This window comes from Apaloderma vittatum, unplaced genomic scaffold (assembly GCF_000703405.1).
Source record: "Apaloderma vittatum isolate BGI_N311 unplaced genomic scaffold, ASM70340v1 scaffold11406, whole genome shotgun sequence".
NCBI lineage: Eukaryota > Metazoa > Chordata > Aves > Trogoniformes > Trogonidae > Apaloderma > Apaloderma vittatum.
In genome coordinates this window covers 164,450-190,296 of record NW_009720115.1, presented here as the reverse complement: position 1 = coordinate 190,296, position 25,847 = coordinate 164,450, and the positions used below count along the sequence as shown (strand labels likewise).

The 25,847-nt window shown below is 43.4% G+C and overlaps 1 protein-coding gene across 1 annotated transcript in view; it reads right to left on the bottom strand.

Moving 5' to 3' along the window:
• Positions 1-25,847, bottom strand: part of HDAC4 (histone deacetylase 4) — a gene marked incomplete at its 5' end in the record, with an annotated part of 152,471 nt that overhangs the window by 59,966 nt on the left and 66,658 nt on the right. The window contains 5 exons of the mRNA XM_009870903.1: positions 5,361-5,590; positions 8,985-9,183; positions 9,272-9,388; positions 14,096-14,208; positions 16,847-16,987. Of these exons, the coding sequence (XP_009869205.1) occupies positions 5,361-5,590; positions 8,985-9,183; positions 9,272-9,388; positions 14,096-14,208; positions 16,847-16,987 (800 nt within the window). The remainder of the gene's footprint in view (positions 1-5,360; positions 5,591-8,984; positions 9,184-9,271; positions 9,389-14,095; positions 14,209-16,846; positions 16,988-25,847) is intronic.

Sequence of the window (25,847 nt, the reverse complement as noted above, 5' to 3'; positions counted from 1 at the left end):
CCTGACTGTGCATTGCTTTGCACAAGCCAGCAGAAACCTGCCATCCCCTCCCTCTGGAGATGAAGGACAAACTCGGGGAAGAAACAGAATAACTCTGGATAGCTGGAGACACAGCTTTGATGAAAATGAGGCAAAAAAACAGAAGAAAAAAAGGATGATAAAGGCTCAGCTAAAAAACATTCTGAGGCAGACAGCTAGAGAAGTGTTGGTCTTGTGTCAAGGATGTGGCTGGGAACGGAGAGGCGGGAGGTGTGGAACGGGTACGCTGGCTGGGATGCTCAAGAGAAAGAAGAGCACTAGCAGAAAGGCATAAGGCAAGAGTGCATCCACAGGGGAGCCTGCACATATTGCTGGGAGCTTGAATTAATTACTTGGAAATGATAACACAAGCCTTGCTCTTTTGGCTATTGATACGACTCTTCCCATGTGAGGTACCCCTTGGATTCCACTTTCTATAGACCAAGAAGAAATCAGGGATGACGGGGAGAAGCAGAGTTGGGCACAGGCCATGCAGGGAGCTGGCAGAGCCTCCTGCAGCAACTGAAGCCCAGAAAAATCTCTTTTCCCTAAAGTGATGAGACTGCAAGAAAAAAGTAAGAGTCTGAGGCAGCCTACTGGCTGGAAGACCCATGAGACTGCTGGCCCGTGTGCCTGCATGAGAGGGAACGACCCAACCCTAATAAATCAAAGAACAGGGACTGCCTGGAGGTGGAAAAGGAGGGAGAGTGAGAAGAAAACACCCTGGCACCAGCAGAAGCTGTTTTCTCTCCCTTCTCCCAAATAACTGAAGTTATGGGCTTGATTGCATCAGGTACACATCTCGGTATCGCCAGGCCCGCAGCAGCAGACGTCCCGCAGAACGACGGCTCCTGGCAAAACCAGTTAACAGCATTTACACAGTAAAAAGCGTGACAATGCGTAACCACCATAATGGAAAGTGTGTCGCATTCTGCTGAACGGCATTTCTCATTCAACGGACTGACTTTTGAATGCTGAAGGATTTCCAGAGGTCTTTTTCAATACTTGTTATATCCAAAGTTATGTCTGGGTACTTCAGACACACTCTTCCCTTAAAATCTTCGAAGAGTAAAAGCCCTACCTGAATGCCATGTAATACAACCTAATACACCATATTTTTCTAATATTACAAATTAAACATTACATATGAAAAGCTACTCCAGGAGTCACTTGAGCCTAAACAGTTAATATACTCAAAAAAAAAAAAAAGGAAAACACCAAATAAATTAGGAAATAGCAAGGTTCAATTTTAGGTGTTAATAAAACTGTATCCATCCAAAGCTGCTGCACCAGACAAACTGAAGCACTGTAGTCTGGTGTATATCTCTCTCCATATACATATGCCACAGCAGGAGAAACATCTCACTTTCCAGAGTGTGCTAAAAATGGAGTATACTCAGAAGAACCGTAATTTGACCAAAGAAGCTCAGTGTTAATGTGTTTAATGGTACAATTCAGAGCTAAAAGGGAGATTATCTGTTCTAGTATAATTTCTGAATTCTACATCCAGGGCACTAATGTCAAAACACTCACTGTCACTATGCAAAGGTAAAAAGTTTAGTTTTTTGGCATAGAATTTACCGAAATCTCACTTGCCTGTTTCTCTTTAGAAAGGGTATTGCTGCTTCAAGACCTATGACGCTGAAAAGCTAACACTTTTAACTCAAAATACCTGGAATCTGCCCAGAGAACAGCACCCTACTTGACCTGTCTCCTGTCACAACAGAAATAGCCCCCAAATGCCAGCCTCCAAATGCCACAGAGAACCATGACCATACCACGGCTCCTCTCTCTCATATATCTTAAGAGACTGAAGTCTGCAAAGAAAACTGTAGTTGCTGAAGATGAAACTATGTTGAGATTGCTGCATGTATTTACCATATGGCAAAACCAAACCCCCTCACCCAGCAAAGCTCCTCTGACCATGGGGAATGTTAAACACGCAAAAAAAGTGGGAAACACACGAGCACGTTGCCTGCGTAATTTCAGGTCGACGCTCCCATGCACCTGCAGTAATGTACAGCTTTTATTTTCAGGACTGTTTAGTATTTACTGTTTTAGGGCACATGCCTCACGCAGATCAAAGGTTGCACAGAGCTCAATTAGCAAGAAGTGATTTGGTATCTCATCCAGAATCTCACTTAGCGTCTCAAACCCTGGTCTTGAAGAAAGAGTTGTTGATGTCTACATATGGTTTTGCAGTGTGACCAGTAGCGCAATTCCCTGCCATGCTGTCAAGTTGCCTTAGCCCTAAGGCCCCTTCTTCTCTCTTCCACTACTCACATGTCCTCTGATCTCTCCCAAAACCAAGGCAGTACGACACCAGAGAGCAGCCTCACTCTTAGCCTTCTCTGTAGTGTCTTGTAAAAGAGATACCACTTGATTATTGCATCAAAAAGATCAAAAAAACAAAAAGTGAGCCAGACTTACACGGGAAACTTAACTACTCTCATGTCCTAGCTTGAGCACTCAGTGTGGCAACTTCAATAATGCTGTTTTCATTCATGCATGTCTCTTCCACCAACACCTTTGGTGGGCTTTGTGCAGTCTTTTTTCCCCCCTCCTTAAAGCAAGTGCAAATATCACCACCAGCTGACAACATAAACACCAGACGAGCTGGGCTGTGACCCTCATTTTCCACACAGAGCCTTGCAGTGAGCCAGGGGAGTCACTCTCAGCGAGCCGTCTCCAGGACGGGATGAAACACGTGCTTCTTTACACTCTGGAGATCCCCAATTTGTTGCCGACAGCAGCAGACCAAGCACTTCAGAGCTGGAAGGGATGGCACCCCAGGGAGGACACTCTCCTCTGGTCACCCCAAGAAGTCTTGCCTCTCCTTCAGAGCCATCCCACCCAACCCATCCCTCAGCACTCTCTTTCCTTGCCCAGCCACCCGCCCTGTCCTCGTTTCTCCAATTCTAAGTTACTGTTCCAAACCCTCGGGCACTAAGACCTCGCAGTCGAATCCCCTAAATGGTTATTCTTATTATTTTTAATCAGGAGCAAACCAACATATTTTTCCTTAACTGCCTTCTTGGAAATGGCAAGACTTGCTTTGGCTGCAATCCTCCCAAAAACTTCTTCTGATGCAGGCACCTAACAGGGAAAATTTAAGGTCAAAATCTTAAAGTTTGGAAAAAATCACAAGGAATTGAAAACAGCTTCATATTATTCACAGGAAATCCAACACAACCTTAAGAGTCAGTGCTGTCAGTTCTGCTAATAATTAAAAGGCGGCAATTCATTACATTATTTTTAGTTGTGCCCTTACTCTCCTACACATGAGGGTCTTAAAATATCCACGCATCTGGGGAAAGTCTTTTTCCGTGTCAGCACTTGGATGCTATCCCACGGGAGAAATTTGCCACACGCATACAGTGCTAGCACTGAAATGATTTTAACTCATTACTTATATAAATCAAATACAGAGAAATTGCCCCTGTGCAATCAGTTTAATTACGCTCCCCCCCTCCTCTGCCCGCCTCTGCTACGGATGCAATAGATCACAGCACTAACAATGCTGAAATTCAAGAGTGCTGCGGGAGGACTCGCTCGGCTCCGGTCGCACACGCTCTCCAGCTCCTGGGAGGTCCAAGCGAAAAGTCTGAATGAGTTCAGCGGGTACGTCACGGCGAAGTCTTTGGACGCTCACAAGCGTTGGCAATGGAAAAGCCTTTAAAACCTCAAACAAACAAACCTCTGAGCTGACATTTACTTCCGAACAAAGAAACCCTACCTAGCGCCCCGCGTCCGGCGATCCTGGTCACCAAGTGTGTTTGGAGGGGGGTAAGGGAAAATTTCTATGGCAGCAGCAGCAGCTCTCCACCACCCCGGTGTGCGGGGCTGAACGAGGTCCAGGGCTGGCACACGCGGTGCATGGTGGCAGCTCTCCAGAAGTACATGATTGACGTCAGTAACTTGTGTAATCATCCTGCCTTAGCTTGAGCCTATAAACAAAGTTTTGGGGGGTTGTGTGGTGGAGGGTTTTTTTTCATAATTTTTTTTTTTTTAATTCAGCTCTCGGTAGTTGTATTTTCTCATAGGACTGGAACTGGTGAAAATATTTGGAGGAAGCTCCACCATAAAATAAACTGCAGCAATACGGAAGGTCCATCTGCAACTGAACTTGTCCTTCTCAGCCTGAAACCTACTACTGGATTTGCTTGTTCCTTAACGAAAGACACCACTGGAACTCTTTGAGAGAAAGCCTCAAAACGGTACAGATCAGAGTCAGAAAGACGTCACACTGATTACAATTGATTCCCCGCTTTGCCAACAGCATTTTGATATTGCAAGTCTAGCAACAGACTGTGCCCTCCGAAATCCTGGGAGAAAACCTCAGCTGGGGTAAAACATCCATACCACTTGTGATCAGACCTATTGCACTTGAAAGGTGCACTTACTTTGCCCTGGGCTGAAACATTAGAATAGATTTAGGTCTTTTTTAATACATACTCAATGCAATCATGTCAAAGCAGCTTTGTTTCAGCTTCATTCTAATATTGGGATGCCCAGACAGATCATTTTGGCTACACAGCAACTGAAAAATCTGTGCACTGATGAGTAGCGCTCCGCGAAGTTCATCTGGTGTTCCCCCAAGTGATTTACAGAAAGTGAGATAATAAATACAGTGCCTGCTTTCTTCAAAGCAATTTTTGAATCACATCTAATTAATCCTCAAAACAATCTCTGCAGGATGCAGAGCAATACCATCCTCATTTTGAGGAGAAGAAATGGACAGGACACTGCAATGCTTCAAACAGTGCCGTAGTTAAGAGAATCTGGACTGGAGATGGCAACAGCTTTTCTCTTTCCAAAGGTAATTCCAGTGAAAAATGCCTCAGTAAACCTGAACATCTTCAATGTCAAGTTTTTTTCTGGTGTTGTCATGTCTGAAATATCTTGGGTTTTATTTTTTTCTCTCAAATCCATATTACTGCTCCTTCTCCCTTTCAAATTGAATATATACACTGTAGGTATTTTCCCCATATTCCTTGATGGCATTTTACACTTTCTATAGAAAACTGTCAAAAGAACCTGATGTGGATGTACGACAGCAATGACAACTTTAATAAGTATTACTGGAAAGCTAGAAGTTTGAACTGTACCACCTTTCCACTGTCCATAACACAGGTACTGATCCTCGCCTTGGCAACGGATGTCCACATCCTTGTTAATGTATCTCTCAAAATCATGAAAAAGAGGTTCAAGGATGAAGGCCAGCTGGTTATGGAGGTCGAGATTACATACATTTTACTGCACAAGAGGTTCTGAAATAGCGTCACCTGAGGCTGGTATTGATGTTGTACGAGGAAGAAAGACTTTAAAAGCATCGTGCCTACCTTGTTGATGTGCAGTTGCTGTTGCTGGAATTGCTGTTTGTGTTTCTCCAAGAACTGCTGGTGCTGCTGCTGGATCACTAACTGCTGGAGGGCCTGGGCGTTCTGGGGAAGGGGAGCAGACTGCGTGCGCCCCAGCGGGCGATGCTGCCGGAGTTTGTGTATTGAAGGGGAGACCCGTTCTCCACCAACCAGAGACTGTGCATGGAGAGGCAGTCCTGAAAGATACCAGTCTGAAGATAATATGGAGGAAAAAACAGCAGAGAAGAAAAAAAGGAAGAAGAAAGGAAGGGAGAAAACGGCTGTTGAGTAACGCTGAGGGTGACAATGATAAATAACGTTAAAACCAGCCACCTTGCCACTTACAGCTGAAGCATCCTTAAAAGGGAACAGATAACAATTAATTACCATTGGATGGAGCAATGCTTTGCTTTCTTCTGAATTCTTTGTTTGCTCAGAGACCCTAGGGAAATGTTTCCTTTCTTAAAATCAGTGATACCTTACAGATCCTTCCATCATTTGGTGGGTGACACGAATTAAGATGACAGCAGTTGTTCGGAGAAGTTAAAGTCTTACAGCTTGCCTTGGTACAGGGAGCAATCCTGAGTTCATTTCTAGGAAAGCACCAACCCAAGCTGCCAACCCGCAGCATCCAGCAGTCGTACCTTACAGGGAGCTCACTGGGTATGCTGAAGGATGATGGATGCTGATGAAGTTGCTTCCCACTCAAGACCACATTGGGAAGCATGTCTGTGCTATACTCCGCCCTGTAGAAATGACTAGAGGTGAAAACTTCCACTTGATAAACCCCTGACCAGGTTTGTGTTGGAAAAAGGCACTGCCCTGAAGCATTTCAGGAATATAGGAACCATTATTTCTGTCAGAAAAGAAGGTAAGTTAGAGGCCAAGATGACAAATAGTCAGAATTGTTTCTATCACTGTCCTGTGTATACATGCTAGTAACTTAATGAAAACTTAAGGTTATTCTGGGATAACTTATGTTACTCATATGCCCTTGGCAATTTGGGAGTCTGATGACTACACTGTGAAATATCTATCTGAGCTCTGCTAAGAGCATGTCTTCAGGAAGCGTCTTGGCTTCTTAGCTCTTCTTGAGGTAAGTCAGTTCTTGTTCTGCTCTCAAAAAACATACCTTCACATACTTCTTCGAAAGCTGAGAGTTGGCACACCCAACACAAAGCCAAACTCAGTGGTAGAGGAGCTGTTTGTTACTCCTCGGGATAGAAAGGCACCATCAGTGTGAGCTACTGTCTCCCTAATGGGGCTGCACATGCTTTTAGGAAAGAAGTACTCTTGCTTTACATCTCATTGTATAAAACAAACTAAAGACTGTACAAGCGGTCAGTAACATTTCAGAAATACTGCCCAGTTCAACGGTCAGATAATTTGTATCTTCTCTCTTTCTTCAGTCTTCAGTTGAGAAAAGAGAGAGACGCTGCCCAGAAGTCTGCAGGCAGATGAATACAAAGGTTTAAAACCACCTCAACATTTCTGTCCCAGGACATTATCTCATTTTCCCACTGTTTCACAGAACTGCTCTACATGGAAGAATCTGACTCGTTTAATAGCCTCTTTTCTTGGACTTTCTGAGTTTCTCCCACCCTTTGCTTTTCTGAAGACTCATGTAAAAGGGTATATTATTTTATAAATGTATATGTACGCAAACACACGTCTGTGCATGCATGAATAGTTTGGAAAGATGTGCTCCATCGTCCTTATAGGACAGTTCCTCTTCCCAAAAGTTCAAGTCAGACAGCAGAGGAAGAGATCCTACACAGTTGGAACAGGATACTCTGGAAGACTACCTTCCTCCAACTGAATGACTGAGGTTTGCCTGTGAAGCTTTCCAGGGAGAACAATTGTTCCAACTCGGAACACACATGACAACGTGAAGGATATTACCCAGAGTAACCTGTTTGCAAGAGGAACAGGAGACCTAAGGAATTCTGCTCCAGTTTCTCAAAACCCCCACATCTACCTTCTTGCACAGAAAGAACATGTCATTGTGCTGGATCATTCTGCAGCCGTCAGGAAGCTATCTCCAGAGCTGAAGGCTATCAGCAGAATACTAATAAACTCTACTTAGTTTCCAAGGAAGTTCAGAGCACTAACTGTAGCTTGGCAGTCAGTCCACTTAGGGCTTTTGAGACCATGTGTTAGTTTGCTCTCTTTCAGTTGCTGCATCTGGAATGTGTGTTTCTTCTTGTTGCTCTGTTGTACTGTGAGTATTTCTCCTAAGTGTTGGTTTGTAACATCTTGTTCTCACTCTGAAAACATCGCACGTAGCAGGTGGACTAGAAGGAATACTCTTGGAAGCAAACACAGTACACCATAAACTGAGGGAAGCTTTGAGAGGGGTTGAATAGGAAGCAGAACAGCACTTTTCCCTGCATGTGCTTTAAAGCAACCGCCAGCATGGAGAAGAAAGTTTTTGTGGTCAGAGAGGAAGACTTCTCCAATGGCTCTTCAACAACAAACCTTGGGCAGAGGGCAACTGGTTAAAGAGCCCCATCACAACTCTGGGTAACCTCATCACGCCACAGCGGAAAATTACATAAAGGTACAGGGAATCTGCACACACCATCCTACGGCTCTGACAGCGCTGGCTAAGTATCACACTTCTGTGCTTCAGCTTCCCCGTAGGTACACGGTTATAAGCTTCTCACACCGCCACGTACATTCCTGGGATTTGAATGTAAAAACAGACACGAGGCAAATCAGCGAGCTGTGCTGTAATGCTTCAGTGATCGACATCTCTCAAGAGTTTCCATTAGAAACGGAATGAAAGAGATAAAAATCAACACGCCTATAAATTACGCAGAACATCCTCTGTCCCAACACTACACACTGTAAAACAGAAATGCATCCTACTGGGGATTATTGCTTTGAATCAACCCTATTTATAGGCATATGCCTTCCCACAGGTACTTAGTTCTGAAAATATGACACAGGGAGTGATTCAAAGCAATTAGCATACTGAAAACGTATACAAACAAAAACAATCTGTTTGAACGCAGTTGACTTTGCCATGTTTTTGCCATTTATAATAATGACGAGAAGCAAGTATTTTAATCTGAGACTTTGTAAATGCATGCCTTTCATATACAGAATAGAAACCATCTGTGGTAAACAGGAAGGGTAATCATAAGACACGATGTTTTTGACTCCACTTTAAAGTGGATAAAACTCTAACAATAAAGTTTTAAATAGGATCCTACAAACTTATGCTTTGTGGAAGTAAACACTATTCATTTCCATTTTGCCAAAACGACAAGGCAGCTTCCCCCTGCCTCTGGGGTGAAGTGGGCAACCTCTGATTTTGCAAATGGCACCACTATCCAATGTATCAACAAACACGTCCTAAAGGTTGTATGTTACACCTACACAATGTATAGATCATAGAATCATAGAATGGCCTAGGCTGGAAGGGACCTTAGAGATCATCTAGTCCAACCTCCCTGTTGTGGGCAGGGATGCCACCTCTCGACTAGACCAGGCAACACATGATGTAGTATCTCTTCTGCACAAGGGATAGACTTTACAAAAAAACCAAGATGCCACGTGCTCTCTTTCCCCAGTTTCACACGTTCAACACGGAGCGCTCACCTGTGACTAAGGGAGTTTGTGCAGTTGGCTGTTCCAGTAAGACCATGTGTTGCAGAAGAGGGTTATGTGCAGTTCCCCCATCTCTTTCCAACGTTGTAGTGCTCAAGTAGGGAGTGAGGTGGGTGCCAGGAAATAAAGAGATCCGCTGCTGTAAGGTTGGGATAGTAAGTCTCTCTGCATCCTGCTGTGCTGATCCTCCCTGCAAACGCACAATCGAGGGCACGACGGGTTAAGGGATAAGTCGGTGCCAGCAATATTTCAAAGGCTGCATCCTCCCCACCACTTACGCTGGAAGGGCCAGTTGCAGGCAGTCCTAGCGTGATGTTGGGCAAAGAAGGAGATGTGTAGAGCGGAAGCTGTGTTACCGAGCCTTCACGATTCACAAGTCTGTGAGCCAGGCTGGTCTGGAAAAAAAAATAATAAAAAAATCAAGAACGTTGTCCTAGTGAGAGAGCATCCACGGAGAGCATCAAGGACACAGTACACCTGCTGTGAGAAATGCACAGTGTGTGTAACGTCGCTGCTGATGCTGGAAACACTGAATGGAGGAGCTAAGCTCCAGCCTGGACGGGCACAAACCAGCTGCATGCCCTGAACGCTGCTGTCGTGGCCTCGCAGGGGTGGCGAGGCCAGAATAACCAACACCAGCATGATCTTGCTCTGCATCTGCCCCCAGCCTCGCTGTCCCCTACAGAGAGACCTTTTACAGTTTATTTGGTCTTTCCTGGAGACTAAAATTCAACCCATGCATCCTCGCCGGTACTCCGCTTCTGCTCGGTCTTCATGCAGTGCCACTGCAAAAAGCTTCTGCAAAGAAGATTTAACAGCTTACTTCTCCTTTTGAAGTATTTGCTCTTTGAAAGCTAAAACAGATTACCTTAAAAAAAAAAAAGGCATTACAATGGCTGTTATTCCCTTTAGCAAATCACAGACAATTTGTGCTATTTACTAGCGCGCTTTAGCTTAAATCAAACCAAAATACCACAAAAAACCCTTAACGTTGCTTTTATGTAGCTATTTCCTAATTTTCAGGGTGAAATGCAAGATTTACTGAATTATCTTATGGCCATTTAAAGCAGGAACACTTAAGTAAAAATACCTTTAATTTCAAAACAAGATTGATTTGAAATCCGTGCTTGAAAACCCATTATAAAAATTACGATAAACTGTTAAGAAACAAGCATTTCAATCAACGTGAATTCCTTGCAAGTGATTTTCCATCTTAAATAGAGCTCAGATTTCAAAAAGGCTTTCTATAGAATTTCTACTGTTTAACTCAGGTGCTATGGTGAAAAAAGGGAATATGATTAACTTTATTATATTATGGAACAATCAATATTGATGTAACAGAGATCTGAAGAACGGCTTTATACATTTTAGACTTAAATTCATAGTCCTGCAAGTTAACAAGACTTTACAAATTATTTCCTTGGCTGCAGGGCTGGGCCAGCTCTGGATAATAAAACCCTATTTTTCTCCCTCAAAGACTCTTAAGTGAAATTTCAGAAAACCCTGCAGCATCCTATTAGGAGAAAAAAAAGTACACAAGAATTGATATTGAAAAACAAGTATTTTTTTTTATAGAACAATCTCTGAGAGGACTTCTGCCTCCTCTGTTTACCACAAGTCAACTGGACCAGTTGGCAGCTTTACCAGGACACCCCAGCTCTGTGCCCGAGGTTGGTGCTGCCCGTGCAAGAAGGACAGGTGGAGAAAAGCCTTCCCAGGGCAGTGTTCGTCACCGTAACCAGACATGGGGCTGCCTTTCGAATGGGCTCTTCCATGTGCCACTAACCTGCCAGCCATTCTCCTCGTGGCTAAATTCCAAGAGAGTCACTTCGTTTTTATTCAGCCCTGAGCAAAATTTCATCTGCAAAGCGATTTTTTTTGTCTTATTTCCTTTTGGTTTGTGCTTTCGTTAATGCCATTCGAGCTTACTGAAAATACATTACAGATTAGTTCTCCTATAAAAAGAGTAAATCTGTTTTTAAGATCTCAGCTGACAATTTGCTGCCCTAAAGGAGGAAATTTGCAGGGAGCATTTTGCTGTTGAGCGGCTCCTGGTAAGGATGTGTGATTGTGCATACCCACACGGCACTCGTTCCAAGTAATTTTGAGCACTACCAGCAATTTTGCTTTAATTTAAATTACATAAAGTTAGCATGCCACACCAAGAATAAGACAGTTATTGTCAGCAGAGTAATGAAATATTTTACTGATATCACAAATGAAACAAAACTACATCCATTTTCTCTTTGAACAATCAATACTCCGTAGTCGCACCTCGAACTGTCTCCTGGGGATTTATTTTAAAAACAGCGAAGAGAAAAACGCAGCAGCTTGATGCTATCAGCATATGGTATTTAGCAGCATTATCATCACTTTAAATACACAGATCCCGTCTACGGGTTGTACACAAACGTTTTTTGAATTGCACAGAAGAGAACAATTTCAGCATGTAGAATTTTCGTCTGTAGTCAAGTAGTTTTTATAGTCCTGTATCCACTGCAATGGCAATGAATATTATGTATCTTTCAGAGATGGAAAATTTTAGATTTAAAAACAGTATTTAAAAATAGGTATTGTGTATTTTAAAAGGATGCAGAGAGCTGTAGTCTTTCCACACTGAAGGCAAACACTGAAACTCAAATAACTCCTGTACCATCATCCAACATATATTAAAGGGTTCAAGAGGTGACCTAGCAAACTAAAAAGCAAAGAGACATATTTCTCATTTAAAATAAAACATGAAGGTAAGCATAAAACACTTAAAGTTGGCAACATTATTTTCTGAGAAACATGTAAATATTTCTTAATATTTAAAAGCGGGAGCATGAGAAAGCCTGGTCAATTGGTATTAAAGAAATCTGCAACACCTGGGATATCACGTGATACTACTCCTAATGAAGAATATTTTAAAGAAACCAAAATCCTACCCTGCCCAGCTATTTTTTCCTAAATATATCTATACAGATAAATGGATCAGCTTGTACCACACAACATGAAATGCTGGAACAAAGTGCAGCATTATTTTCCCCCCCCAAACAAATGCAAAGGACTGGGACATTTAGCTAAGCCATTCAAGCATGCCTGAAATGCTGGGAGGAGAACAGTTCGTGCAACAGGTTATCGGTGTTCTGTTTGCCATCACACAGTGATTTATGTTTCATTCTGTTCCGTGATGGCAATGAGCCAATAACACAGTCCTGGGCAGTTTTAAAATTGGAACCGCACATCATTCGTATGTCATATTTTTCCTCAAAATTATCAGGAAAGTGAAGAAACTTCTAGACATTATTTTCAGGCAGGTGACAACTAGATTTTCTTCCTCCTCTACGCACAGGTTGTTTGGAGACGGCACAACAAATGCTGCTCTCCTTAAAATTCGAGATCAACACACTTCTTTCCTCGTGTGCAGCGGCATCGCCGTCAACTACCCACTGCGGTACAGTTGCAAAACTGGCAAAGACAACTCCCAGGGAAAGGCTTTGGCAGTATGAGGATTTATTTCCAAATCGTCTGTGCTGCTCATGCCTCGGTCTAAGTTACAATATTGCTGCGTTACAAGCAGTCGACAGAGTTTTTCACGTAGTCCACGTCCGTTTTATTGGTGGTCTAGTCACAGACTACTAGCTCAAATTATTTAGTTAAAAAATAAAATGGTTAAACGTTTCACATCCACTTGCAAGAGCTAACACTGATTTGCAGGAAGCTGCCTGCTCGGCTTATATCACAAGAAATTATCGAATCCTCTAGTTTTTCCACCAGCACTGATCGGGGATTTGCAGTTAGCTAAGTATAGACAAGATTGACAGCTCCTGGATCAGCAAAACCTGTAGCTCAGTGCTAGTATTCCTGGGGCTAACATAAACATACCTAGGACGTGCTCTCGGCTCAGCCCGTCTTTAGTTCTGGAAACTCACTAAATAACCTGATGTACAAGATACCCTTCCCTAAGCCTGCTCCCAAATACTACGCGGTTGGCAGGCATCTTAAAAGCCACATCTCTTTAGGGAAGTTTCAGCTCCCAGTGTCAAGTGAAGACACCACCTTACACTGTCTTAATCTTTACAGTAAGTGTCTAAATCTCACAGGATCTACAATAGTGGATATAGATGCGTGTTGGATAAATTGGTAGAGGCGAGGATGAAGCAGAAGGCATACTGCCTGTATTAAATGCTGTTACGCTACATTAGAAATAAAAATAAAGTGAAAATCTGTACAAAACTAGAAAGCAATAAGGGCTTACATTTATACCACAAGAAATCCTTTTCAGCTCTAAATGACAATTTGGGGAGAACAAGCCCAAGCCTGTTTCTACAGTCCTAATGCTCAGACAGACACTATATTCATAGGGAGAGCAGCTAATGGTAAGCTGGAGGGAAAGAAAAGCATCAGTGACGAGACACAACCACACTCATTTTCTACATGTAAGGCTTATGGGGGGAGCCAGTTGACATGGTCCACACCCCAGTATCTGCCTTTAGAAAAGGGTAGGTAGGTTTCAGTAACCCTGAACACAAAAGCTCCTGTGTGTTGAGCTAAACTCCAGTTTACCCAGACCCATTCTCTGCTCTTGACATCCACAGCAGATGCCTCAAGTGATGTTGAAAGCTTATGGGATTATAAACTAGCACATGGCATCAGGCACCAAGATTTCAAATCCCTAAATGGGGAGGAAAAGGTTAAATCCCTTCCCTTTAATCCGGTTCTGGTTTGGCCATATTTAGACTAACCTACTGCACACAACAAATTCAAATACAACACACAAGAGCAGATTCCCCAAATTTTAAAACACTTGTGTTAACCAGGAAACGCTCTTCATGCTTTACCATGCTAAAGCACTTTATTTTCACTCTCTGCTCACAACAAAACCACTACAAGTTACCACAAGCAGCTTGTGAGCTGGCTCAGACTAGATTTAATAAACAGATAATGCATCCTGTCAGCCCAGACTGAGAAGTAATTCCTGAAGTCCTCTCCAAGTCACGATCTAGGTGGGTTTTTTTTAGTGTGGTGCACACCAATTTGAATGCTCAAATTCCTAAAACTCTGCAAAAAACAATTAAAAACCCAAGGGTTAAAAATAAGAGTGAGGAAGGGCTCTGTACCTCTGCTTGGATACTCGTGACTGATCCTGCAATTCCGTTCTCGGTGCTTATGTTATTGGAGCTGTTGTTTGGAGAACTGGGACCAGATCCAGGAGCACTGTTGCATGCAGAGTCTAAAAACACATCCAAAACCAACTTTTAGAATTACAAACAATCTCTGTGATGGTATTTAGACAGATAACAACCTCTCGAGTTTTGTTTTGGAGGAAAGCAAACCTTCTTAGCCCCATCTGCCCCTTAAACCTTCCCTGGGCTCTTAAAATACTGACAAACACTTTCAAATGGTCTGCCCAAGTACTTATTTACCATATTTATGTCTTCTCCTCATGGGGATTTCTCTTATAGTGTATTAGTAACTTTAAATACGACTGGAAGATAATAAAAGACATGGAAGGCTTGAAGAGGCCCAAACGGAGCAAGTCAGATTGTCCTGCTTCATTTTTCTAGAAGTGCTTCTCTCACCCTCTTCAGCCCATAACCCTAAAAACACAACACCCTCTTGCCACGTATTGCGTCAGACTTCGCACTGGAACAACCAGGGAACCGTCTCAACGTTGACATTTTCCCATGCAGACTTCTGGTGCATCTGGATTTACTGGAAATACGCTGCCAGCATTGAGCCCTCACGCTGATCGTGCACGAGAGCCGACTTCTGCTTTTATAAAGAAGAAGCAGGGTTTTCTGGTGCAGGCAAGTGGGCACGTCTAAATGTCCCTGTCCTCATCACCTGCGAACTGCCCACACCGTGCTGGGTCCTCAGAGGAACAAGACCTGCTGCCCTTCGCATAGCACAACAGGTCCCAGAGCACTGAGCTCCCCGGAACAGCCGGGGCACTGACTCACAAGGATGATATTTTGCCAGGATGGCAAATTAAATTGTTTTAAAGTTGCCTGAGTGACAGGGGAATGGACAGACAACTGGCCATGGTCACAGCTGAGCACATTTTATAAAAATCAGGTAAAACTCTAAAGGATTCAAAACAAGACATCTGTTTCAAACCACTGTCTTTTTTTTTTTTTTTTTCCCTGGTAAGTCCTCTCCTCTCATGGAATAAAACACTCTCTCATTGGAAAGATCCGAGGCAGAGTTAGTCCCCCCAAAATAAATCTGTTATCACCTGAACAATCAGAAAATCCTTTCAGCTTTGTATATTTTATAAACATGTTCCCTGTGAACTCACTAAACAGAACCACAGACATGACCAGTCCGAAATCAAAGCTTCCCCATTAATGATTCAGAAATAATAACAAACAGAAACAGCCCACGAAATTGCAACAGCCAGAAAACATCCCTCAGAAGGTGTCTCACCTGATATATTGAATAGCTTCCAGTGTTTCTCCTTTTATTTTGGAAAGTAAATAACATTAAATATTTTTTTCTGAACTTCTCTCCTCCCCAAGCACAGGATTTGCCCAAGGCCAGAAGAATCTTCCAGCAGCTGCAATGGTTAAGGCTGCAGCAGTCTCATAATTTCTCTAGGATGCCCCAGTACAAAAAAAAAGCCAATTGTTATCATGTGGGGTTTTTTTAAATTTACCTTTTTGATGGCATTCTTTTGTACATCCTATTTTGCTATTTTGATCTTTGCAAGTACCTCCAGCAAAATAACAAAGAGATTTTTATTTTTTTCAAACAAAAGAAGCCTTGCTGCTTTTTGTTGGCTATGCATTTGGGGAGACATCTTGCTATCAAGAAAACTCATCACTGAGTAACACCCAGCTCAGCACCTACCACTGAACTTCTCCATGGAAATCAAGTTCAGAGAACCTAGGTGTTTTGAAAAAATAGTCTGATTGCATGGAAAATCTATGCTTTTTGGGGGGGGGGGCATGCCATTAACTACAACATATTAGAACTCATGCATACACAGGAAAAGTACCTGCAACATTCAAATTCTTGTCTCTTTGAAGATGTCTTCTTCAAGGATTAAACTTAACTTTTATTCCCCGAAGTTGGACTTCTTTTAAAAGTTATTTACCATTCCGAAGTCCCCTCTTACTGTAACAACTCAGATATTTTTCTAGCCAGTTTGGAGCCTGCTCAGTGAGAAGCTGGAGCTCCTGAAGGCATTCATGGGACCAAACAGCCAGTCATTAGGGCTTGATTTATCCTAAAAGCCACGTGACATATAGCAATATATGAGGAGTGAAGTGAATTTGATTTTCAGATCCAGTATAAATTATGCTCAGCTGTTGAAGCCTTCTGTTTCCTCTGCAGAGAGACTCTGACACAGAATGGTGCATAGCTGCCCCGGGGTCTCCCCAAACCACCCAGCTAACTCACTTTGAGTTTGTTTGAATGATGACAGTGTGCCTTAAGGTAAGACAAGTCTGGGAAAGCTGTCACATAGTGGCACTTACACAGAGGCATCCCTAGATGGTGCTAAGAATTAACTTTATGGTAATCTATATACTCTACTCTGATCTCTCCTCACAAATGTTACTCCCAGAAGAATATTATTTTTCAACAAGAAACTGTCAAATAAGTAGTCAGAAATATCAGCCATATATAAAAAAAATGCCTTACATGTTTTAAAACTTTGGCATAATTACTTAACAAGGAGCTATGGCAGTCTGCCCAAAGCCTAAAACAAACAGGGGTTGTGAAGCATTTACTGCTGGAGGATGACAGCCGTGAATTATGACCTCCCCACAGATATTGATAGGATCACCTTTGAAAAATTTTATTTCTCAACAACCTGTTTCTGAAAATCATAGAAATGCTGCTGCCGACAGAGGTTTGTAGCTTACCTGATGTACCTGTGACATCCAGTGGGCGCTTCTTAAGAGCAGTAACCACTGGACCATCTTTTCTGCGCAAGAGGGGGCTGCTCCGTCTCTCGGCAACTTTTTGCTTTAGCCTGGATCGCAACTTCAGATTGGGTTCAGACGCTGAACAGAAAAAGGGAAAGCAAACAGTGCTTTGGTTAATATTATTTATAAAAAAGAGAGAGAGAAACAAGAGAGAATGTGAGGCCTCTCCAGAGCGATACAGGCGACCTGGTTACCAAGGACATGGAGCAGGCTGAAGTACTCAACGACTTTTTTGTTTCAGTCTTCACTAATAACCACTTGAGCCACAGCACCCAAGTCACTGAGGGCACTGGCTGGATCTGGGAGAGCGAAGAACCGCCCAGCGTAGGGGCAGATCAGGTCCAGGAACACCTAGAGAACCTGAAGGTGCACAAGCCCTTTGGGCCTGATGAGATACACCCACGGGTCCTGAAGGAACTGGCGTCTGAAGTTGTTGAGTCACTAGCCATCATATTCGAGAAGTGTCAGTCTGGCAAAGTTCACACAGATTAGAAAAAGGAAAACATAATCCCCATTTTTAAAAAGGGAGGCAAAGAAAACTACAGACCAGTCAGTCTCACTTCTACGCCAGGTAAAATCCTGGAGTAGATCCTCCTGGTTACAATACTAAGGCACATAAAAAGATGGAGAGACATGGAATTGATAGGTGGACCACCCGGTGGATAAGGAACTGGCTAGAAGGTCACACTCAAAGAGTTGTGGTCAACAGCTCAATGTCCGCATGGAGACCAGTGACAAGTGGAGTTCCTCAGGGGTCTGTTCTGGGTCCAGTGCTGTTCAACATCTTTGTCAGTGACAGGGACAATGATATCGAGTGCACCCTCAGCAAGTTTGCCGATGACACCAAGCTGTGTGATGTGGTAAATTCACTTGAGGGAAGCGATGCCATCCAGAAGGACTTTGACAGGCTTGAGAAATGGGTCAGTGCAAACTGCACGAGCTTCAACAAGTCAAAATGCAAGGTCCTGCACCTGGGCCGAGTTAATCCCAGGCACAAATATAAACTGTATGCTGAGTGGGTTGAGAGTAGCCCTGAAGTGAAAGACTTGCGGGTGTTGATAGAGGAGTAGCTCAACATGAGCTGGCAGGGAATCATGCAGCCCAGAAGGCAAACTGGATCCTGGAGTCTCCATCGAGAGGAGTGTGGCCAGCAGGTCAAGAGAGGTGATTCTCCCCCCTTACTCTGCTCTTGTGAGACCCCACCTCAAATACTGTGTCCAGTTTTGGTGCCCCCACCATAAGAAGGATATGGATCTGTTGGAATAAGTCCAGAGGAGGCCACAAAGATGATTCAGGGCCTGGAGCACCTCTGCTACAACAACAGGCTGGGGGAGCTGGGATTGTTCAGCCTGGAGAAGAGAAGACTCAAGGAAGACCTTACAACTGATTTCCAATACCTGAAGGGAACCTACAGGAAGGCTGGAGAGAGACTTTTTAAAAGAGTGCCCAGCAACAGGATAAAGGGAAAGATTTAAATTGAAGGAGAATACGTTTGGATCTTAGGAAGAAATTCTTCAGTATGAGGGTGGCAAAACTCTAGGTCAGATCGCCTAGAAAGGTTGTGGATGCCCCTTCCCTGGAGATGTTCAAGGCCAGGCTGGATGAGGCCTTGAGCAACCTGGTCTAGTTAAGGGCACCCCTGCCCATGGCAGGGAGGTTGGATTAGACAATCTCTAAGGTCCCCTCCAACCTAAGACATTCTAAGATTCCGATTTCAGTAGGTCTTTTTACTCAATGCAAAGACTAGGCTGCAGTTCAGCATTTGCAGAAGCCTAAATGGAATTTGTTGTTTGATAGCATATATCTGAAACAAAGACTTCTCAATCGAATGAACAGGTTCCAGCCTGTGTGATGTCTGCATTCACTGGCAATGAAAGTCGATAGTATTTTAATTAAAGAACAATAAACATCCTGCAGTGTCTTCTCTCAAATGAAGCCACAGATTTACAATCTGATGCAAACTCATTTGGGCTATTGCAGAGAACATCATTCACATCCCCTAGTTTCCCACCTCTGCCCAACTTGCTTCCAAGCCAGTGGTAAACCTAACTTAGGGAATGAAAAGCATCAATACAGGAATTGGTGAGATAACTGAGATGTTGCTGTTTGGTCAGTGCAGAGCATTGCTGTGGGGTTGAGATGCTATCTGTGATGGGCTGCTGAAATGGGCAGCTCCACGCCCTTGGAGTTGCCCAACTCTAGGGAGAGCTGGCTTAGGAACATACACCAGAGGAGGGGGAAAGAAAATATGAAAAATCAAACTTCATAACCAAAACAGTTAAATGTCTTTCTGCTAGTTCACCTCCCTGAAGCAACTCATCTTGGAGTCAGATGAGCCCACATCAACTGGAGTCAGTGTCAACCCAAGAGAAAGGGCAGGAGAGTGTGGCCAAGGCCAACGCCAACATCAGGGAGGAGGTTTGTTTATTTGGGGAGCAACTTGGTTACGTCATCACAGCCACAAGGTTAAACCATATCTAAAACCACATCAAATACTTTTAAAATTCAAGGCTGCCAAGGGTAGGTGTGCATGCACTCCTTGAGACCACAGTCTGACTTGCTTTGTGTACATCATACACTCGAGAGACCCTCTTAAACTTCTGCTGTACCCAAATTCTGAGACTTCATTTCTCCAAAAGTCAAAGCAGAGCTCCTGGAAACCCCTAATGTCTCTGGGTTAATGACAGCTGGCAACACTGAACACATCTGTACAGCATAGCTTATCAAGTTTTTTAAAGGTAATGAAGCCTTAAGTCAAGATTCCTCCTTGCAAGATGATTTTCTCTATAAACTTTCTGATCTCTTGAGTATACATGAAATATCTGCTTTGGTGCTTGAGGGCTTCTGACAGTTATGAGATTTGTGAACTGGCCCAATCTTTTCCCTTCCTCAACCTCTTAACGACTCGGCGGCTTAATCCCTTTGAACCAGCAAATCCTGTGCTCTCTCTATTAACTACCAATACACTCAGCTCCCTACACTCCAGGGCCAATAATCTACATTCTTCAGAAGAATTAAAATAGGGTTTACAAACTGATTTGAATTAACTAAGTCTGTCTACAGATATACTTCCCTACAGTTGGCTTTGACCACTGGGTCACGTAAAAGATCAAGCCCGACAATGTTAATTGCAGGGCTCAAAAATCAGAAGGCTGATGAATTCAAGATCAAATGCTTGAAGTTAAGCCATCAAAACAGTTCTTTGATGAAACTTTTGGGAGGAAAAAAAAAAAAGACAGAGCTTTTCATGAATGTTTTGGACAGAAAAATGCCAGCAAGAGATAAAGGGAGCACTAAAAAAAGCATCAGACTCCTCAAGATGATGCTTAAAATGCAGTATGAAGTGCATTAACGAAGGGGGAATCATCTTGTAGGGTATTTGCATATAAAATGGCAGGGGACTGAACGCAGATCTGTCACTTGGTTGGAGGGCAATATTAGAAGAGTGAACTAGTTAAAATATAAGCATATGCTCTAACTAGGTACTCTATAAAGTCATCTTCAAAACAGAAGCTGACTTCTTGTTTTAAAAGTAGTCTTTGGGCATGCGAACATTGAGTACCTCATGCCACATTCTTTAGTTCATGGCCTTGACTTGTTCCAAATATTGTGTGTTAGTACCTCTCTAGATGGTCTGGTCAAGACTTCAAAGAACAAATGGGATTGTATCAGAGCTAAATGCCGATGCATCCACTTTAGATACGATTGCACTGCCAACCAGCAAATGAAACATAAGCCTATGCAACAGCTGTTGAAAGGATCTGTCTTCCGACAAAGAAAAACCTGACAATAAAAACTGTACTTTGGCATAAATTTTATTCATACACAATTTATACCCTGCATGGTGCTCACGTGAAATACGTTTACTGCTGGGAACAGACAAGCAATTGTGCATCTTTCAAACACAGGGAATTAATTGGTTAGAAACACCTTAAAAACGGGCAGGGAAACAAAAGATGCTGGGTCACAGATTATCCAACATGACTAGATACGTCCTGTGTGTAAAGTCACAATAAAAACATCCTTCCATGTAACAGGAAGGGAATGAATGTAGAAGAATAGAGCGTTGAGAGAGAAAATACCTTCACAATAAGTTATGGTGAAAGCAGTATATTTTAATTTGTCAGACAAAACCATTTTCAGGCAAAACTATTCCATGTATTTCTCCTTCGCTTCCTTGTCTGGAGGACTGAGTTTTGAAACACCAATCTATTTAAAGAACTGCATTTATTCAGTTCGCTCTGATTTTGTTGTTTATCCCCCAGATATAATCCCAAATCTAACATGTCATCAAGACCTCAGAGAGCATAATCCCCACGCACATTTAATTGGGTGCTATATAGCCCAAAGTAGGTGAATTAAAATGCAGCACAGGCAGCACAGAACAGTCTCAAATTCGAAGAATTTACATACAGCATATTTTATAATAAAAGATGTGGCTTTCAATTGAGGCATTTCCAAAATTCAAAATAATAATTTAAGCTTATTCAGATGGGTTTTAAACTACTCCGTGATAAAAAAATATTTTTAAACTGAAGAAAGCTGTCTTCTAAAAGTATAAAACATAAATCTAAGCAGTATGTAACTATCTACTAGACAGCCAACACAGGTTCAACGTTCTCTCAGGAACACCGGCTTCACTGAAAATCTCTCGATATTCACACCGTCAGGGAACCTGCCCAAACAAAACTTTGCTCCCCATCATTGCTAACTAGTGTAAACTTAAAAAGACTAAATTACAAAACTTACTGGTCTTCTACTTTTTAAAGTGAAATCTTTTAAACGCACGCTATGAAGTTATCGAAATATCAGTCTGATTACTGTTTAGCAAACAAATGAGGCCCATGCCCAAGTCTGAGTCAGCTTTCACAAAGCCAGTGGGATTTCTTAAGCAGTGACATACTTAATTTGGCCTATAATAAGGATTTATACAAAGAATATTTTGTTTTCCTCTGAGTAAATTAGTAACTAGACCATAAGCCAAAAGCTTCCCTAGTTTTCACAGGCTCAAACCCAAGTTACCCCTCTTATACGTCATTTATTGCAGCAGGACCCATGTAATCCAATTCTTCAACATTTATGTCATTCTCATTGTTTTCTTCCTAGAACTGCATCCCCTAAGCTGCTGAACTAATCTGACATTAAGTCTATGTAAGTCAAAAAACACAAAGTCCTGGGCAGAGTTTGCCCTGTTCACATTAACCATCCACATTCATGAAAAAAAAAAAAAAAAGGCAGCTAACAACACACCATGAAAATCCTGATCCCTCGCACATCTTATTTTCGGCAGCTGGGGACTGAGAAGGATTGTTATTCTTTTATTATTATTTTTAAGCTTCCTACTAAGCCTCACCAGGCAGGCAAAGGCCAACACAATTACCTTGTCTCTCTGCTAACATCCAGGTCATCTCAACGAGTAAACACAAAAGAAGGAGAGAGACAGCTGTCTGAAGCTAGTCTTCTGCACAAACCAAAATCCTAACAAAGATAAATTATCTTTTGCTTAAGAGGGAGAGACTACGAGGTTCTGCAGCCGAGTATTCGCTCCCCACTCTGCAGCTTCTTTGCCCCTTGCCTGGCTCTACCCCAGACCTTCACTACTGCTGCTCCATGTACATGGAATGGTCTCTCCAAAAACTGTGGGTTGTGACCAACCTAGTCAGGTGGACCTGGTAAAGCCGGTCACAGCAAAGTCCAGCCACGGTCAAGCAGAAAGACTGAAAATCATTTCAATTGTTTCACCGTTATCCCTCCGAAACCCAAGTGAGCCTTTGTTCTTGATTTTCAGTACTTGTTGGCATCAGCACAGAGGGCGACAAGAAGAATTACGGTCCCACAAATGTACCTAGGGGAGACAGGTACTGCAGGGCAAAAGGGGCAGCAGAAAAGTCCCCAATCAGAAAGAAAAATCAAGAATAAAACCAAGGCAGCCTGCTGTTCGGTAGAAACAAACTATTTTTTGTGACCTTGGTGCCATGTTGGATGGCGTCATCTGAAACAATACATCCAGGAACACAGACACATCATTAGAAAGGGCTAGGTAGAGACATTTGCTGGATTGCCCTCCTTTTCTCCCAACTGTGCTGGCATGAGCACTGTGGAAGAGCTCTGTGGAAGGGCTATATAAGAAGGCACCGTGTCCTTAAAATGAAAACTCAACTAAAGGTGACTATTTGGCATTTTTTACACTGCAGTTTCGTAGTTGCATCATCTCAGCAGTAAAAAGAAGGCTTCAACACCCATTAAACCAAGCATATGACATGGCCACTTGGTACTGCTCCACTAGTATTTCCTTGCCTGACTACAAAACCGCAGCATAACGGAGCACCACGAAGGTTTCTGCTGTGCATAGCCAAAACTGGACTAGAAAAATAAACACGTGGAAATGCCACATCTCCTCTCTGTCTTTTCCTTTCTGAAGTCTAAATCAAGACAGCAGCTTTGCACAGTTGAAAGTACTATCTGAGAGGAAAGATAAGAGATGTGCAAGGGGATAAGGAATAGAAAGAAGGGAATGAGGTCCTCCGAGCGAGTTTCTCCAATAAAGTGTTTACAACAGCACTGAGCTCTGTAGAAGGAAAGAGCACTCTGTACAGCAAACAAGAAGCTGCAGTGCCTGTGGCAGCCTGAATTGAGGGCAGGGAAGAGCTACAAAACTGGGTACAGACACCAGGGAGTGACCCACGGCAGCCACAACTTTTGGGGACCATCACCTTACATTAAAATTAGCTTCTCCCAAAAAACCTTACAGGCATTTGAAACTTAAGAACTGCAATGAACTTTACCGAAAGCTAGATTGTTAGTACGCAGAAGTACACCGTGAGTTAAAACATGCATGGTGGTGTCCCCTCCACTCTTCAAGAGAGTCTCACGGACCAACCAAGCACTTGTGTTGGAGCTGCAATCTGTTTCGTACCTAGAAACCTTCCTGCTGTGGCCATGATGGCTGAGTCCATGCCCTGCCCTTCCAGCTCTGGGCAGTTTGCCTTTTTTCCCCTCCTTCTTGCCCTGTCCCACAGGCATCTCCCCTCCCCTTGCCTGATGCTGGGCTGCTCCTATGGGAAGGAGCGACCTGATCAATCTCCAACCTCCTCCTGCCCTGGACTCTCTTCTAAGGAACTGGTAACACAGCAACACAAACCCAATAAAATCAATCTCACGCTGTCACACATGGCTGGAAACTGCTGAGGGCCAGGAGGGAAATGATGCACTGAGAAGCCAGCAGGACGTGCCACAAGAGACACGGTTTCCTTAAGGCTTGGCTGTTGCACTTCAGTTGGGAGGAATCGGTCCAAGCTACTGCTCTGCATGGCGCTCGTGCGATGCTCGTGGTCAAAGCTGTCCCACAGAGGACAGAGATGAACCCATCATGCTCTCCCAGCTCAGACTTCATTCTCCTTTCTGCTAGATGCAGTGGCCCAAAAGCCAAGCGTCTCAGCTCCGGCCAGACCAAACCCGAGCATATATATGTACACGCACACATAGAGGCCAAACCGTACACGCTCCTGGCAGTCCCTGTGAAGCAGAAATGCAGCTGAGCAGACCAAGAAGAAGGGTGGATTCATCGAACGACTGAGGGCCAGGTCCTGGGCCCCCCAGTGCCCCTGCTCCCCAAAAGTGACACTAATCCAGAAGACTTTGGTCTTCTGCTGGCGGAGTTTGGTCGTTCAATACACCGCTGACAGTACTCCTCAAGAAGTGCTCTGAAGTGAAGTGCTTCTGTCTGTCTGTCCCCTCCTTTTGCCTCTGGACAAACCTCAACATGGGAGAGGAGTGCTCATGAAACATAGTTCACAGCCACTGGTGTTGAAGAAAAACACGGGAGCAAAGAATTCCCTCGTGTGCATTTAGACGTGAGTGTCAGAAGAAATGGAGGGACTAAAGCATCTGCTGGTCCTCCAACCACACTTTGTTGTTGCTGCTCTCTGAAATGTCAATGGGCTGGTCTGTAGAGCTATTGTGTAGCATCTCAGTAATAAAGTAATTTTTGTCTTTAATAAGCTATTTTTGGATTAGAGAGACTGACATCCTCTACTTGGAGCAGGAAAGGGCATTTATAACGATAGGGATTTCTCAGGCAGGTCCTCTCAGCAGAGCACACCCCGAGGCAGTGCATGGGTCCCTGGGGCACAGGAAGGCCAAACCTCCAACCACGTCAGCTGGAAGGACAATGTGGGTGGGAAAGCAAAGATGGTCTCGAACTTGAGTGACAGTCCACGCCACACAAAGCTCAAAGATTTTCTCTAAATTATACTCCCACACTACACTGGGATTTCAGCCTACTCTATTTTCTGCTAAACAATCTTTGTCATAAAACAAACCACTTAAAACATTCCAATAATCAGAACCAACTGAAGAGAGGCATTATGCCTTTCTTGACAAATGCAGCGTTTTAATTATTGACAAATCCTTGCACTCTCCTTTTTCTTTCTTTTAAATGCAAGAAGTTCAGAATAATTTCACCTGCTTAGCTGCAAATACTACTCCAACAATTCTGTGTTTCTGCAATACTGTGAGGAAACCAACAACATCATGGGATGCTGGATGCTTTCCTCCTGCAGGCTCCTCTCTTTTGCATGGGAAAAGAAGAATATGAGCAAACAGGAGATGGTCAGTGCCAGCCTGTGGGATTCCCATCACGAGCCAGTCAGCATATCCCGTGCAAAACATCGATTCACGGTGCCTGGCAGGGCCGGACCGTGCTGCCTGTTTCAGGGCCAGCTCTGGATGGGCAGCAAGTGATAGGGACCCTGCAATCGAGGTACATCTCACCGTTACCCACCTAAGCGCAAGCTGGGGCTTAAAAGAAGTCATTGCTAGCCATTTGCTCATGTTTGATTCAGCCAAAGAAGAACGTGGACTTTTTGTGTTCCTTTTAGGAGGCTGATGGGCTGGAAGCTATAGTGGTTACTAGGACCACCAGCACGGGTAGTGTGTT